Raw genomic sequence first — 18,350 nt, 5'->3', positions numbered from 1 at the left:
TAGAGGGTTAAACAATGATCAAAAATGGTTAATTTCATAACGAAATAAAGGTTAAATCTTTTAAAGAATATTAATACCTTCTCTTCCATTTCTTCTTTCTTTAGCCACTATGAATCTCGCTCTGCGTCAATCTTTCTATTCAGGTTTCTCTTGAACTGCTAATTCTGTCGGAGGGTTCTGTTGCTTTTTTTTTTCTTTTCTTTGGTTTTTTTTTTTTTTTTTTTTTTTTTTTTTNTTTTTTTTTTTTTTTTTTTTTTTTTTTTTTTAATAAAATTACTCAAAACTCGCATATCTTACATTTTTTTTTCTCCTTTCAGAATTATTAAAACGCACTTTATCCATAATATTTTACAATAGATCCTTAAAATTATTCGACAAAGCACTTCCTCCCGTTACATTTACATTCGTTTCCATTCGCATTCTCGTTTAAAAAAAAAGAAAAACAATCATCGAAAATTTGGCGATTCGTCGCTAAACTGAACGCATCCATTAATAAATAAATAAATACCGGACCGAGATGAAATCGACGAGAATCCAACAGAACCACCCGATACCTAACTACATAACGAACCAAACGAGGCGCAATAGAACACGAACAAAATGTTTAATCGAACGGAACACCGATTCCGTCCGAGCAAAGAGTGATCGCCATTCGCCATACGGGGCGATGAACCGAGCTTTCTCAAATTAAATCTGTTCGATGCGAGACGATTGACTCGAGTATTTTTTACCTCCTATCCTATGTAAAAAAAAAAAAAAATAAAAAAATAAAAATAAAAGAGAATGAGAATGACAAAGTCAAGTACGACAATCATCGTCGATCGCGGCTGCCATTGTTTCTCGATTTCCATTGATCGATGAAATAATGGAAATAAGTAAGCGATCTAAGGCTCAACGTGGTTCTCTTGGTTCTTGCTCTCGACTTTGTTTCTAACATAGGATAGTCCTGGCTTCCGGGTGTAAACGGCAATTTTCGATAACGTTCGACCGATTACAACCGATCCGTTTAATACTGTTTGGTATAGCGTCGGTGCATAGATGTAAGGAACGCACACAGTTTCACAATTTCATCGATGAAATAACGAAAACGCGCGGGGATTGTAAGAAGTGTAAAAATTGGAAAGTAACAGTGTGATTAGAGATGGAACTCGTTATAATAACCTCTGCTCATTGAATTAGGACCGTCTTATAATATTTTCGATTATATTTTTCATTTTTCCAATAAAAATAAATCGAAAGATGCGGTGGAACGAACTTTGGATAGTAAAAAATTTATTAATCGTTAGAACGTTTTATATATATATATATACAGAACACGTTGATACTTATTCTTTTTTTCCCTTTATTACAATTTTTTTTTTTTAATTTAACAAAATTTTTAATACACGCAATGAAATACTTTTTTTCTTTCTTTTTTCTTAAACATCGATCAGAAAGAAAAGGAAAAAGAACTCGTTCTTTTTTTTCTTTTTTTTTTTTTTTATTTAAAGTTTGCGCAACTTGCTTGAAATTACTTTTCGATTCACTCGACGGATGCAAATGTTTGAAAATGTTTCGAAGTGATTGGAAGATCGACGTATATTTATAGCACCCTAAGAAGAAGTTATCTTTGGGATAATTAACGATGGGGTAAGGAGAGGTTCGATGCGTTAGAGAGGCGGTAGGATAGTGATAAATTAAATTTCTATTCGTGTACATTAAACCGCCTACGCCTATGTGTACAATTTGAGCGGCCGAAGACAATTTGTCACTTATATTTGTTGTTAGAAAATTGTTGCATATGGTCCTAATTCGATGGCCAGGGACATAAGTTTTTTGTAATCGTTTCAAGTTAATAACGATAATATTTCTGAACTTTTTTTTTTTTCTTCTTTTTTTGGTTTACCGTAGCACGAGAACGTAGAGTGAGAAAAATATTTATCTTTCTCGTACTATATATCACCAACGATAATACAACGGTGTTTTGTAACACGTTTCGAGAACCAGCCTCGACGATTAACGCGAAAACAATGAAAAAAGTTCCTGTAGACGCGTGAATCTTATTTTTATTGATCTTGTTCTCTCGAGCCGACGGCCATTTAAAAAAAAAAAATTAAAATTATTACAATTTTATTTTGTCAGAGAAATTCGCGTAAATATTCACGTATACGACGAACGAAATATTTAAAAAAAAAAACACGGAGAAAAGAAGTTATCGACGCGAATCGTTGTTTAATATTTTTTTAAAATGTTACTAAATTACGCAGTCTCGATGGTATGGTGTAATGACGTTGTAACACGACAACCGCAGACTTGTATTTAGGCCAAAAGTGGCCACTTCAACCGCTACTTAGACGAGCAAGCAGTTGCACATTATTGGTATACAAAAACGATTATGACTCGGAAGGAAAAGGGTCAAACACAGCGTACATATTATTATATACGTATTTAAAAGAACTTTTCTCATGAGTTTTCGTGTTCCCCGTCCGCTCATGTTCAGAATTTATAACAGTTCTCTCTATGGTTAACGAAACACAACTCCTATATATAGAACAGGAATAGGAAAGATTCTTACTTGTTAATTTATAAAAAACATTATTTTTTTTTTGTTTTTTTTTTTGGTTTTNTTTTTTTTTTTTTTTTTTTTTTTTTTACATAATATTACACGGGGATTTCGAATGCGTTTCCTACGTTTTCTTCCACTTGAGATATACATTCGCCAATTTTTAAGTGTAAAAATACTCGTGATACGAATCACCAAATACGCTTTTTTTTTTCACTCGACCACTATTTTTGTATAACTCCTCATTATTAGTCTCTTATTTAAATATGCTTAAACGTGCTCTGTTCGTTCATCGAGGATAACTCGATAATTAATTCTTTATCTATTTTTTTTTTCTTTTTTTATTCTCTCCCTTTGGAAACTTCGATAATCAAACAGAGAACCAAATATCATCGATCGTACGCTAATATATATATATATTATATATATATATATCATGTATAATATCGGCAGTCCATTGCCAAATTAGCAACGAGATATTATAATTATAATAATAATAATAATAATAATAATAATAATAATAATTGTAAAGAAATAATGGAATAAACGTTTTCCGTTCAAAACGACGGAACGAACACCCGGGAACCATGAAGGACTACCATGAAGATCGATCATCGTATGGTCTCTCTGACAATATCAGGCAATATGTGATCGGGTAATCACTTGTTTAACTTCACATATGGACATTATAAACCGGCAAGTATAGAATCTTCTCTGTTAATCGTCGCATCCGCGATGGGATAGGACATAGGTTATTTCGTTATGTCCCTTCCTTCTAGAATCGCGAATATTTCCTCGCTTCTTTTCAATGTTTCTTTTCTCTTTTTTTTTTTTCCATTTTTTTTTCTTTTTAATTTTTTCTTCCTTTTTTATAAAACATAAAGAATGTATACGGATGTATGTGTTTGTGTACGTGTATGTGTATACGTGTACGCGTGCACGTGTATATTCACATAGTATATTCTTAAACGCAACAATAACTCGACGAACGTTCGTCGAGAATTTACCATTGCCATTATCCCCTCCCTCCTCGCGTTCTCGAGTCGTTGCCCCCTTTTCTTTTTTTTCACATCGTTTACTTCGTTTTCACATCTTCTCTTCCCTTCTATTTTCAAATACTAGATTTTTCATAATATTTAATATATATATATATATATATACACACGCAGAGTTGAACTTTTTTTCTTTACTTCCCTTTAATTTCCTTCTCTTCTTCTTCTCTTTCTCTTTTTTCTTTTATCTTTTTCTTTTTTCTTTCTTTTCTTTTCTTTATTTCACCCGTTATTTCACCTTCTTCTATCCAATGTGTTCTAGACTAGCGTTTCCCGACTCTTTCTTACCCCCCTAAAGCTAAACTGATCGGATGCGCGGTGTGTAGACGCGCGAAGTCGTTCGACGGAATCGTCATCTCTCAATGAGAGCCACTCTCTCTCTCGTGTTCTGCCCGCTCTACTTTTTGCTTATAAATAAACGAGCCTCGCGGTTGGCGCTCTGTGACGTCAGTGGGCCACTGTGCAGAGCTGTGAACGGGAAAATCGAAATGAACGGAGGAGGATAATAAAAAGCGTGAAACGGCGGGAAGAGGAGATAGAATGATCGAGAGAGGGGAAAAAAAAATAAAAGAAAGTAATAATAGAAATAAAATTAAAATAATACATGTTACATATTAATACAATGTGATAGGAAAATTATATACCTGGTGTCCCATTTATAATCGATATATTATATTATTTTTCTATTTTCGGTATCAAGGAAGAGGAGAATGTTTCTTTGAATATCTTTTTCAAATTTTCGCTCGTCGATTATACTCGTTCTCTCAGTTCATCTGGAAACACTATGTGTGAGAAGGAATTATATAACAATAGGGAGAAACAAACAGAGGAATAGAAAGAGAGAAAAACTAGCGGAGAACCGATGAGAAAGACATGTTGACTGCGTGGGTGAGAGATTGAGGGTGAACAGAGAGAGAGAGAGAATTGGAAAATCCGCGCTTCGCGGACACATCACGAAAATAGAATCGCAAAGTCTGAGACTCGCATTCGTATAACAAAATATAACGCGCGCGCGCGCGTGTATGTGTGTACGTGTATATGTATGTGTCACTATGTGAAGGGTATCGAATACAGGTTTTTTAAGTGCATGATGGCATCGAGACGCCATTGATTTGCGGTTCTAATATAGATCCGCAGATTTATTTATTCAAAAAAAAAAAAAAAAAAAAAAAAAAAAAAAAAAAAAAAAAAGGATCGATTATTTGCCGCGATTTAACTTTTCAATCTGTTTTTCTTCTATTTTTTTTCTCTTTTTTTTACATATCGTTATTTCTATTCTTATTTATTTATCTTTTTTTTTAAGAGACAGAGAAGGGTGGAAAGGATGCGTGGCCTGCGATCCGAATCGAGAATCGAACGGAAACCCGTAATACACCGAAAAAAGAAAAAGAAACCGAATCATTCGACGACACGCTAAAAGCTTCTTAAAATCGTACAAAGCACCAGTGCGTACAAATTCACTCTTTCTTTCGTCTATACATGTACCGATAATCACAACATGCCTCTCTCTTTCATACGTAATAATAATTAATTCATCTTTTTGTTCTTTTTTATCTTTTTTCTTCTTTTTTTTTTCTTTTTACCATCGACGCAGTGACAGAATATATCATATTCATTTTATATATATATATATTTGTATATTTATATATATATATATATATATAGACTTTTTCTTTGTTTTTTTTTTTTGTGTTTCGTTTACTAGTCCGTAGCAAAAAAACTGGCAGCGGTATGTCGCGATTAACATAAGAACGAGTCTTAAAGGAGAACCACGAATTCACGAGAAATTTTTATTCCCTTTGTTCGTTCGTTCGTTCGTTCGTTCGTTCGTTCGTTCTCCTCCTCCTGCTCCTCCTCTTCCCTCTGTGTTTACGTTTTTTTCCACGCGTTCTCTCTCCACGGAAAGAGATAAACGCGTCGTTACAACCCGGCGTCGTATTGTCTTTCTTTCACCTTCACCCGGACCAACAACAACGAGCGAATCGGAAGACCGACGCGGCGTGAACTCGCGGACGTATCATCGACGAATCATCGAACGACAGTGGACGACTTTACGACGATGAAAAATCACGACGCCGGGTTACCCTGAGACGGCGTCGACGATATCCACAACGAATACATCGCGATATTATCGAGCGACGATACACGTGATTTCTTCCATTTAGCGTTCCTACTTTATACTCTATATTCCTTCCTCGTTTCCCTTTCTTTTCCCCCTTTTTTTTTTACCTTTTTATCCTTATCCTTATCATCGTTATATATTTAAACACCCTTGTTTTCTCCTTCGTTTAGACGCAGTTTAATGAGGTCTCAGTGTAACGATTTTATTGTTGCAATTATAGTTACAGTAATCGTAATCGTAGTCGTGGGTGTACGCCGGCAACAGGGACGTGGACTCGTGGGGTGCCGGGCAGGGGAGATGCCTGGGTCAGGCGAGCTCGTTGCTGTCCGGAAAGTGGTCGCGGCAGTCGAGGCAGGCGGCCAGGTCGAGCACCAGGTGATGGAGGGTGGGATGCTCGAGGACCTCCGCGTCGGGCAACGGCGGATGGCAACGGGGCCTCTGCTGCCGACCCCTGAACGACCGGTGCAGATTCAACACCACGTCGCAGAACACGTAGCGCACCAGCAACAGTCGTAGGAAATCGTCGCCGAAGAATTGCAACACGCTGGTCTCTGCGTGGACCGGTAAAAGCGCTCGGTCAGATCTCCGCTTAAGGATTTTATTTATCTCGGGGTTTCTCTTTTTTTTCTTTTCTTTTTTTTTTTTTTTTTTTTGTTCTTTTGACGTTATGACATATGTGTGTGTATACGTACAGACGATTGCAAAGGTGTCTCCGTTGCGGTTGCGTAATTTTTTTTCTTCGTTTCTCTCTTCTTTTTCTTCCTCTTTGCTTTGCTTTGGAGAGTTTTGTTAGTGATGGTGGTGGTTGGGGTTGGTGGTTTTTTTTTTTTTTTGGAAATTAAATTACTCTTTGAGGCTCTTCGAGGTGGAGGAATTTTTTTTTTTCGAAAAATGAGATATTCTATATTGGTGGTTCTTGGCGTTTCTCTCTCCGTTAAATTCGTTAAAATTTCGAGAAAGGAGGAGGAGGAAGAAGAAGAAGAAGAAAGAGAAGAGGGAGAATAAAATAAAATCGTGTAAATTTTAAATTAAACAACCTCTCAGAGAATAGATCGATTTACGGACCAGACACCTTTCGAACACTCTGTACGCTCGTTCGTTCCGTTTCGTTTCGAAATTTTGACCCTCTTTTTCCCGGCTCGAGCGATTCGATTTCACGATCGGGGACGTCAGTTCGTCGACTTGATCCTTCCTTTTCTTTTTTTTTTTCTTTTTCGTGCTCTCTTTCGTAAATTTTTACGAAACTCTCGCGCCCCGGTAAAATAAATTTTCGCGATTTTTCAGGAATGTCCGCGATAAGTTTATCTCTCGACCTCGATGCAGAAGAAGGGTTAAGAAACTTCTCGTTGGGATTACGTAAGCGTTGATAACCCTTGTACCAGATAGAGGGGGGAGAGGGAACCCGCTAAGGTATCTCTCTCCCTTGGCTGAATCTTTTCGATTCTCCAAATTCAACGCCGTCCAAGTCTTATCCGCGTGAAAAACGAGCCCCCTTCTCTCTCTCTCTCTCTCTTTCTCTCACTAGGTAAAATAATCAAATTTTTATCGTCAAAAAAAATTTGTAAAAAGAATTTGAATTCAAGAGTGGAAAAGAAAATGGAATTTCATTTCATCGTAACCTCTCTCTTTTTTTTTTTTTTTTCAAATAATATACGTATAATGATACGGTTTAGAGAAATTCGTTTTTCGTACGAACAGATAAGAATAATTTCGTAGAAACTTGAAATTAACTAATTATATCTACGATCTGTTTTCTCAGATATTACCTATATTTTTACCTATATTTGTTATTAATCATTGGATCACAGGATCCGCCATTTTCGTGGTTAGATTCACCATTAATTTCGGAAAAATCGCTCACTGACGTCCGCGATCCAATCGAAAAATTCTGGGCGATGATTCCGGAGACGTGGCCGACAAATTTGCGTATTACTGTTGCTGCTGTTGTTGCGTTACTATTCGAGAACCCAGTTGTTATTTCGAAGTTTCGAAGCGAATTATCTCTCCATAGATTGGATAGCCGAATGGCTTGCTCGATCGATTTCGGTGAAACTTTCCCCGCGAAAGCGAATTAAACGTATCCGCGCAAAGCTTTGCTTAACGGCTATTACAGAGAGAAAGAGATAGACGGGGACAAAGGGAGCCACTCGTACGTTCAAAACTCGCACACGACATATCGCTGTCGCTGGAGGAACAATGGAGAGCCCCTTTGTAGCCGACCCTAGATCACGCGTCTAGGAGGCGAGATTGCCGGTTCAGCGATAAACACGGGTTGGATCTAGGCCAATTCTGTTTATCGTTCGAACGCAATTGTAAATCCCTTTCACCGCGTTTCTGGATATCGGTGAACGAACCGAGACGATTTTCGATCATCAGCGAGAATTATCGCGAGCCACACCGTTCTTAAGTATTTTAAAATAAAAAAGAAGAAAAAGAATAAACGAGAAAAATTACTTTCAATTATTTTAATTCATCTTCAATTCATCTTCAATTTCAAAAAGACAATGCAATCGTCAACAAAATTCGAAAATTTTTTGACGTTAAAAATATCTAAGTATCTATTTTACGATTATAAACGATTGTAATTAAAATAAAATGATATGATGAATATACTGACATTTCTGTATATAAAATAATTTCAATAATCGTAAAACAAGAGACATATTAAAAAGTTAAATATTCGAAAATCATTCTGGCAAATCACTGGTAAAAGCAACATTCTCATTCGCCCAAGTCGAACGATCGAATATGTAGAGCCAGGCCCGAGCCAAGAAAGTTTCACCGATCTACCCATTCCCCTAACCTATCCAATTAGAAGAGAAAGACAGGCAGAGGCTAGAAAAAGAGAGAAAGAGAGAGAGAGAGAGAGAGAGAGAGAGAGAGAGAGAGAGAGAGAAGTGGAACAGAGGCCGTGTCAGGCAACAAAAACAACCGTGTCCTGGATCCTTACCGCATCTGGAGTGCGTGACGAGCTGACAGGCCTCGATGAGGAATCGCTCGATGTAACGCTGGCACCGCTCCCAGTGATGCACGGCCAGATTGCCGATGTTGCATATAAGGCAAAACGCGGCTAGGGGGGCGTGGAGAAATAGAGTGAACAGGCTGCCACTGTGTCGAATGTCGCGTAACGTGGGCGGCGTGTCCTGAGGCGACATCAGCACCATCAGCGGCTGGCCGAAGTAACGGGGTATCTGCTGGAATACGAAGCTGTTGTCCGAGTCGACGACCACGAACAGAGGTTTCCTCGTGAACGGGTAGAGGTCACCCGGATATAGGCAGTGCGGTTCCTTCCCACCTGTCGGCCTCTTCCCGTGCTCCGGGTCCCTCTTGCTGCACGTGGAAACGCCACCCAGGTCGTACCCCACTGCAAGATCGGAAGATTTATCAACATCGTGCGATTCAGGTTTCGTGGCGCGGTTTCACTTAAAAGAAAAACCTATCCTCGTGTTTCGAATTTCCAAATTGAGAGATTTCCGTTCGGGCAGATTCGTTCTAAAAGTTCGAAATCTTTCGATTGGAGAGTTTGAAACGTGATTATTAAAAATTGTTTAGAGATTTGAACGTTTCCGAATTATCGAATTACGAAGATTACGAAGATTAATCTTCTTCGTTCGAAAAATACACTTTTCACGGACGATTTAAACGAGTATTTTCTTTTTAAGCGCGAGACGTTTAGGTTATGTTTAGGCTCGTTCTCGCGTGGTGGCGTTTCTATAAATAAAGCGGCGATCAGTTGCATCGGCCGTTCACGCGCGGCCGGCTTGAGCTTCGTTTCGAACGAGCAACAATGAGTTGAGAAGATCGTCGGACCGTGGCGCTTTTTTTCGAGACACCGCCGCGGCTCGCTCGAAATTGGACCGTTACCAAAATCGTTCTCTCTATCCTTGAAAGATTTATTTGCGCCCGGACTAGATCACGACATTGTAATTTGTATCGCGCTTTTTCGGAACGGGCCAATTCTGCATTTAAACTCTGCCTATTTTCCCGCGCGTCTGACCATTGCTCTCCTTTTCCACTAGAATTAACCTACATAAACAAGTCGTAATATCAACAAATCTATTTTTCTCTCTTCTCTTTCTTCCATCAAATTTAATTCCTCGTATACGTACGAATATATGAATACTTTAATCTTTAAAAGCAGATTCATATAAAAATGAGCTTTTCTTTTTTTTCTTTCTTTCTTCCTCCCTTTTTTTTTTTTTTTTTTTTAACAAGGCTAAAAGCAGAGATTTGCTGGAAAGGGAGGGGGAACAGGGAGAAGAAACATGGCCAGAGGGGTTTCTTCGATATCGACGCGTCGCCACGTATTTCGATATTGATTGCAAACTTAGAATCCAGCGGGCCGACTGGTTGGAATCTCTACCGCGGAGTGACCTTGGCACGGATGCGCTACTCTACTTTCGTTGAAAGACCGTTTTCGCCTTCTCGGCCGGCGCGGTAACCCCACCGCGCTCTGAATAGCGACTTCCGAGCGTTCCTTTGGTGGTCAGCTCGCTGAATTTTTCAACATCGTCGACCTTCGGTCTCGAGTCCAATTTTTTGTTTCTTCTTCCTACTTCCTTTTCTTCCTTTTCTCTTCTTTCGCTCTTTTAGAGACGCTTTACGCGTTACATTTAGTGGATGTTATATATACTTAGAGTATATATACTTAGTATTGCGCTATAGAAGAGGAAAGAGAGAGAGAGAGATAGGGATAGAGAGAAATTGGTCGATGATTGGATAGAAATTGCGAGTCAAAATAGAGTGGAAAAGAGCGATTCGCTCAAATATAGTAGGTGGCCAAGTTTCGATAGCGTGTTTCCCTGATTTTGATGAAAACGGGTCACGTTAAGATTATGGATTTGCAGAGTTAGTTTTTCTATCTCGATTTCTAAACATTATATTACGAAATATTTCTTTTTACTTTTCTCTTAATACTTTCTCTTTTTTTGCGATATAAAAAAAAAGATTATCAAAATGCAAATAACGTATAAATAATTCCTAGAAAGAGGAACTATTTTTATTATTAATCATTATTTCAATCAAGAAAAAACTAGCCAGAAAGATATAAAACTTTTATGATACGCCATCAAAATTTTTTTACCACCGATTTGGTCACTCGATACACATGACAATATATATATATATATATATATATATATTTATATGAACGTCTATCTACATGCGACATCGATAAATATCGAATATACACACAACATAATACAACAAAAGACATCGAAAGCGTTGCGTAACGAATTCTCGTCATTTAAAACGTTAAACGAATCGTTAATTAAATCGGAATGACGATTATATTATATAGATCGAAAGATGATGGTTTGTCAACGGTCGAACGGTAGAGGCGTGTGGAATATTAAGAAACTATCCAAACGAGCTGAATTTTCTATTTAGTTAATTCAACGGGCACCGCTATAAAGGGTCATGGTCGTGTGCATCTCGCGAGTCGACTCTTGAGATGTCTTCTTTCGATCCGCATAAAACTTTCATGAGGATGGGCACTAATTAAAGACAAGGAAAGAAAGAGAGAGAGAGAGAGAGAGAGAAGGTGGCGTGTGTTCTTTCTGCTACACTCGAGTTGTGGTACCTTCTACTGATCTTTTCGCGAATCCAATTAAAGATGTTGATTTTTAAGAAGAAAAAGATCCTGTGTGGAATTTTTTTTCGTGAAACAATGAACAATATTTCCAGGTGTTAACGAAGGGAAGTTATTTTTAGATATAATTCAATTATTCTCAATGAATTAGGAAGAGCCAGTTTGTTAAATTCGTAGAATTGTTAATAGTTTTATAAAATATTTTTAAATACTTAAAATACTCATCCAAGCTTCTAATTCTATAAGCTTTCTATTCTAGCCAATTATTAGCTTTGACTAACGAAAAGCAATACGTATTCTAATCTCCGTATACGAAATTACGAATTGTATTTATTTATTTTCTTTCGAATCATTATTATTTATCAAAATATAAATATCCAATCTTTTCCAATTACGATAATTTCGAAGAAAAAAATTTATAAAAAAAAAAAAAGTTGGAACCGTCACTCGATGTCTTTGGAACTCATCGCCATCATCGGTTACGATCAAACACTTTCCGGTCTTCCGCGCTCGACTTTACATAATCCAAATACTGTTCGTACTGCCGAACGAAAAGAGCGTTCCTTTCAGTGACTAAATCAACCAAGAGAGCGGCTCGTATGCTCACTGGAAGCCTTTGAACGAATAGAAGGAAAGCGATGGTCCGACTCGGTGTGATCCAATTAGCGACACGCGCTTAAAAGCGGATCCACACTCGGTGTTCTAGCCACTGTATAACACCGTTGCGACACGGCTTATCCTTTCACGGTCGTTTCCGTGTCGATGGGATAGTTATTGCGAGATTTAAACTTATCGTTATAACGCTCGTTTCGAGACGCGGCAGATGTTCGACGAGGTAAAAATCATTGGGAAAAAAATTGGAAAAATATGATATCAAACAAATTTCTATCATTGAAGGATCGTCAGAAGAGTAGACAATACCGATAGAACGGTAGAAAGCTTATTCTAACTAGATTACCGGCCGAGGAAACTGACCGAAAATGTCGACACGCGTCTGCCTTCAGCTTGGTCGAGCGTGTGATTTGCTTTCGTCGTGCATCAACGACTGCCCTCTATCGTGATAAGTAATTTTCGGCCGATCAACGAGATCGAGTGGAGACCAATCGCCTTTTTAAAACTATTTTCGTTGTCGAGAGGCGGATTCGATGCTTTGATCAATCAACTGGTTGCTAGTTTACGCCGAGTGTTTCGTTGTGGCGATTTTTAGGTCGTGAAGCGAGGATTTTTGCAGACATCACGCGTACGTATATTTTGACAAAACTTTACAAGACCAAAAAAATAATACAAAGAAACGCCCTTTAATTCGAGTAATTTTTATATCAACGAAATCATAAAGAATCCTACAATACGATACGAAATTAAACATTCGACAACATTAAATAAATTAACCTCATCTTTGAGGTTAGCAACAAGCAACAAACAACAATCAACCCGATGAAAGCCTCATCTCTCTCTACAGCCTATACATATATTACATATATTATATCCTATCCTACGTCTATTTCTCGAAAGACATCGAAGTGGCGAGCAGCAAAAACGGAAAGAACGGCTCAGCCAAGGCTCTAAAATATTCGCGGAAGCGTGATCGGTCGCCGTATCAAAGGGAACACTCACTTTCTTCCGGATGCTTGACGGTGGAGAAGCAGCCGTCCGCCGACAAGTAGAGCAACAGCGCCCCGTTAGCGGGCAGCTCCTTGAAGCCGCTCGCGAGGAATACCTGTACCTGGCTGTAGGTCGGCTTGTACAACAGGTACTTGTGCGGATTGTCCCGCCTCGGGGCCCCGTTCTCCGCGCCCGGATACGCCCCGGGCCTGAACGGCATCCTGCCGGCCGGCGACGCGTCGTGAAGGTGATTAGGATCGTCCCTCGGCTCCCTCTCCAGGGTTTGAAGCATCCTGAACATGTCCATCGACAACTCACTAAACTTCACCTGGTCGGCGCAATTGCCAACGATCAGGATCTCCTGCAGGGATAGGCACATGGGTGGCGTACGTTCGATCGGGGGCGAGGTCTGTGGACCCAGCCTGTGGGTAAGTATAACAGGATTCGTGTCCGAGTGCACCATTCCGACGGTCGACTCGGCCTTCACGAACGCCTTGATCTCGTCGAGAACCAGGTTCCACTCGAGTTGATCCTCGGGCTCGTAGGTGCTGGTGTAATCGGCGATCTGGGCGTCGAGCTCTTGGACCAGTTCACGGACGAGCTTCATGCGGTTCAACAGCAGGCAGACGACGATGAAACGGGCGTAGTACCTGAGCTTCTTCACCATCAGGTCGCTTCTGTCCTCCTTGGCAGCGCGGCTGTAGTACGCGCGGCCTCGGATCGCCGCGTAGAATGAGTAGGCCTCGTGAAGGTAGCTGGTCTCGCTGGTGCGAAGGTAATAGTGGTAGTAGAGTTGACCGATCTTGCTCGCGATCTCGCCGATCTGCCACCTCTTCAGGCCGTACTTCGTGTCGAGTATCGTCCTGGAACAACGATATGTGCAAGCGCGCGTGTTGGTGTCACGCGCGCCTTTTATGGTTATTGCTCTGCTGGGCGAACACTCGACAATATCGTATTAATCACGCTATTACGTTTTATAGCTTTTTTCGTCGCGCGATAACGATGCTTCCTTTCGAAACGAATATCCACGGATACGTCGATGGAAAAAAAGAAAAAAAAAGAAAAGGGAAAAAAAGGAAACGTGGAACACAGATCAGCGATACTTTTGAAACTGGCTGCCGCACGCAAGTTTCGAGAAACTTTCCATTATTGTTTTGTATGAGTAACCTGAAAGAGCGTCCCCGATATTTATTAACATTTGACGCGGCACGATCGCGTGTCTACCTATGTACACTATGCATCCACGTGTTACACCGTATTGCACGTACTACACACCGTACGTGTGTATATACGCGCGCGAGGCGTTGTGAATAGCCGGATAGACAATTGACTCTTTGTCGAGTCGCACCATCAGTCCAGCCGGCCCAACTTGATGACACTTTACGATCAAAAGGGAAAGGGACAAAGGGCCGAAGATTACCGGGCATCCGGTGCAACCGGAGAATCGAAAGAGTAAATAAAGACGTGTGAGCAAAGTGTGTGTGTGTGTGGAATAAGATTCGAGTGGGAAACAAATTTTGCCAGGTGAGTCGAGTTATATCCCTTGGATTAATTTTTCACGATTTTTAATAATTTTTAAATAATTTGCGTTTCTTCGTGTAAAGTAAGGAAAATTTTAAATATTAACGAATTTTTATATATATATATATATATTAAATGATTTAAAAAGAAAATAATGTTACATTTCGTATTATTCTCGTAGAATTTAAGACTGATGATTTTTCATTGAAGAATAAATCAAGAGAAAAGATGTCAAAAGATGCCATCAAGATGATAAAATTTTAATAGAGATTATTGAATATAATCCACGACAAACGATAAAGGAGACCGTGTTTCAAAGGAGTCTAAGGTATTCTATAATTGTTCACTAGTCACTTGACATAAATAGAAAGAGCAAAGAAAGTGAAGAAATGGATATTGCGCGAGTTTAAACATGTACAGAAATCAAATTGAATGAAGGCAGTTATTTTAAAATAAATTAAAAAAAATAAATGCCATGGATTATAAAACATCTTGAATTCTTGAATTTATTTCTCCGATTTTTAACTTTTTCAAAAGGATATTCGAATCAATAAATTATTTTAAAACAATGTGATACGATGCGAATCTGCAAAATATATTTTAAATCTACAAATAGCATTAAATAGATTCGGAATAGGTCACACCAAACTTATACAATCATATCTGATCTCTGAAATCGATTCTCCAATTCATAAAGTGCTTAATTTGCCAAATAACCATGAACCACATTTTTTTCTAACTACTCGAGAAATCTTGTTCGAAATTCAAAATTCACAGAAACCTTGAATGAAAACTTAGATAACGATAAAAGAAAATACAATAAACATTCTTCTTTTTAAAAAATTTAACGCTAAAAAAAAAAAATAAAACCAAAGAACAATTCTATAATAACAAAATTGTATAAATAGTTTTATAAATTAATGCGTGTACAAACACAAATAATATGTCAACAACGTATCAAGATATCAATCCTCTACAAATCAATCTGTTAAAAATAAAACAAAATATTAAATTATTAATACTACGCTATATATAAAATTGATTAAAAATAATTGATAAAAACGTAACATGACCTTGTTCTCAATCCGCAAAATATTTAACAATCCATGAAAAATACTCCTATCCCCAAGAGATATCTGCGTGAAGATCAGAGTACGTAAGCGTAACGGTACGTAGGCATATACTACTATACGCACACGCGTGACCGTGTTCACTCGCGCGCACGATTCTCTCCATTCACGCTCACGTCACATGGTTGGGCCGAGTGCGTAGGTAAATCGTGGTACTTCGTGAACGGTGTCACAACCGATCCCGTTATATTCCCCTGTGACGACTACTATTACGTTTTCCACCTACACGTAGGTGCACGCTTGTCCGTCCGCGCTCGCGGGCTCGCGACCTGTTCGGCCCTTTCCGGACGAGATCGAGAGAACACCGAGAGAGCACAGTCTATACTCGCTGTTATCCTGACGGAGTCGCGGATCGCTTTAAAGGACCTCGTGGCGTGGAGGACGGTGCGCGTGTGATCGATGGCTTCGGCCACGCCAGCGGCCACCCTTGTCCAACGATGACTCACCGTGTGACCCTCCGGTATATACTCGACACGATGATGCACGCGATACCCTTCTTCTTATTTCCTTTCTTTCCCCTCTCTTCGTTCACCTCTATCTTTATCCTTTTCCTTTCCTCTTTTTTTTTTTCTTTATCTCACTCACCTGTGCTGCTGTTGAAACTTCCACAACTTCGTGTAGATGTCAAAGGTGCGCCCGAAGTAGCCCTGCCACTGCTTGTGCCCGTACTGTGGCAGATCCCGTAGCCCGTTGAACAGCTGCTTGCTCTTCTCGAGCAGGTGGCAGAACTCGGCGACGACTTTTCGCTCGTGGTCGTCCATGCCAGCCATCATGACCATCTTTTCGGTGAATCGAGATCGCGGCCACTGGCTGGACGGCCCTTCAGACGACGGTCGCGGTGGCCCCGCGTGATGGCGCCTGCCGATTCCGCCACCCTCTCTTCTTGCACTCTGGACACGGACGTCGCGACCAACGCGCCGACCCAATCAATACTTGCCCACCCCGCATCAGGGGGCGCACCGTGCGTACCGTACCACGCCACCGAGCACCACGCCACGAGCCACCCCGCACGCGTCGCAACGTCGACCTAGGACATCTGTCCGCTCAGCCGGTAGACTCGGTGTTGGGCCGAGCTGCGAACGGGGGACCGATCGATGAATTTATTCCGCCGGGTAACTGAAACAGATTCGATGAATTCATTCGGTAAATTCGGCCGGTGGTAGGTAGTTATCGAGGGTTAAGTCTTTTCGTGATGGTGATTTCGTGATGGTTTTACCTGGGTTGAGTGAATAGTAGCTTGCGGGATGAAAATGATGTCGCCACTGGTGTTCTGCGGTCGAGGTGAACCGAGAGGGTTTAACTTACAGTGGGATTCCAGGGAATTTTGAGGAATGATGTTCGCAAATGTAGGATTAATCCTTGGAGTGCTTTCTAAAATAACGAGATTTCGTCGATGAAATTTCTATCTTTTACGATTGCTTGTAAATTATAGATACTATAAGTCAAATTATATTTTTGTAATTATTGTATTTGGAAATAATATGAAGTATATGTAATATAATAATTTTTAATTTGAAACTAAGAGAAATATTATTCAAAGTAATTATTTCATTTTCATCCTGGTTTTCCTTGTAAATTTAATATTTTTATTTTTAAAATTGTATCCCAACTTCTTGGTTTTCAATTATCTTTTCGATAAATTTGATCAGAGTTCTTTTACAGTGATTAAAATTTTATAGTTCGAAAGTGGGGACAGTTGCAAATCTGGGGTGAATGAAGGGGATGGTGCTCGACACTTTCGTTGTCGTGGCTCGTTACGATTGCAGAAATGGTGGGAGTTTTGCCGCCCTGCTAGTCGACTACCGCCGTCGGCGGAGATTAATTAACTAGATAACGGTCGGTGGCTGCGAGGGAACGTTTGAAAAAGAAGGTCTAGTAGGGGAGAGTTGAAGAGAGAGACGGGAAAATCTCGTGGGGGTATGTGACTACCTTGCAAAAAATGACTAACGATGATCTCAAGAAGATTGGTGGTAAAAAAGAAACATTTTCGATATTTCAATAAAATTTTTCCCTGAAATTTTTATATAAGATTAATTTAATCATTGATTAATATTAGTAAAAGTAACTTATATCTATAACTTTTATAACTTTTTTCAACTTTAAAGCCATAAAATATAAATGAAAATACTTAACTCAATTGAAACTCAATTTTTTCAATTGAAAAATCAAATAGATGCTTCCAAAATCATAATATGTTTTGAGAATTTTGATTTCTATTCGTTATCATTTCATTTTTCAATGATGATACCACTTGTATCAAATTTGTTTGCATATTTTACTAGATAAATGATAAATATCAATATGAGATGAATTCATACAAATAAGTATATCAAACAAATTCATATTATATCATATATATATAATAAAATCTTTTATGATATATAGTTATTTTATCATTTCAATTTCAAATCATCTGCACTTCATTTATATTACAAACTTAATATTTATTTTTAAATCTAACTTAACATATTCTATTCTTACCACGAATTATGTTCATATTTGTTACATGTAGATGCTTCCAAATTTAACCTAACCTCTTTGTATTGAAAAGTATGTTATTTTTGTCAAATCTTAAGAATATATTTTGATCGAAGTAAAATTTGAACTAGCAAATTAATATTTGTATGTATTTTTATATGTATATAAATAAATAATTTCAATAATTACTTTTCTACTGTCAATCGAACAATCGATGTATGGTACAATTTATACACTATTTCCAATCACATTTAAAAAAAAACAAACAAACAATTAAACAATTAAAATTTAATTTGTAGTTAAGAGATTATGC

General features: G+C 38.8%; 1 protein-coding gene across 2 annotated transcripts; it reads right to left on the bottom strand.

Annotated features, from left to right (window-relative positions):
• Positions 1-4,749: 4,749 nt before the first annotated feature.
• LOC122710322 (protein SCAI) lies at positions 4,750-18,350 on the bottom strand. Of its 2 annotated transcripts, none has more exons than XM_043928084.1 (6): positions 18,227-18,350; positions 16,776-16,930; positions 16,145-16,675; positions 12,921-13,771; positions 8,667-9,080; positions 4,750-6,167 (listed from the first exon to the last, which is right to left on the bottom strand). In XM_043928084.1, the coding sequence occupies exons 3-6, from the start codon at positions 16,336-16,338 to the stop codon at positions 5,905-5,907; spliced, it is 1,722 nt and encodes a 573-aa protein (XP_043784019.1). In that variant the 5' UTR covers positions 16,339-16,675; positions 16,776-16,930; positions 18,227-18,350; the 3' UTR covers positions 4,750-5,904. The 2 variants fall into 2 exon arrangements, with proteins under 2 accessions (XP_043784019.1, XP_043784020.1); XM_043928085.1 differs by having other exon boundaries at positions 4,750-6,267; positions 18,227-18,340.

Source organism: Apis laboriosa, unplaced genomic scaffold (genome assembly GCF_014066325.1).
Source record: "Apis laboriosa isolate Shangri-la unplaced genomic scaffold, ASM1406632v1 scaffold14551_cov152, whole genome shotgun sequence".
NCBI lineage: Eukaryota > Metazoa > Arthropoda > Insecta > Hymenoptera > Apidae > Apis > Apis laboriosa.
Note: the sequence above shows the minus strand (reverse complement) of the source record. Positions and strands in the feature narration are given on the sequence as shown.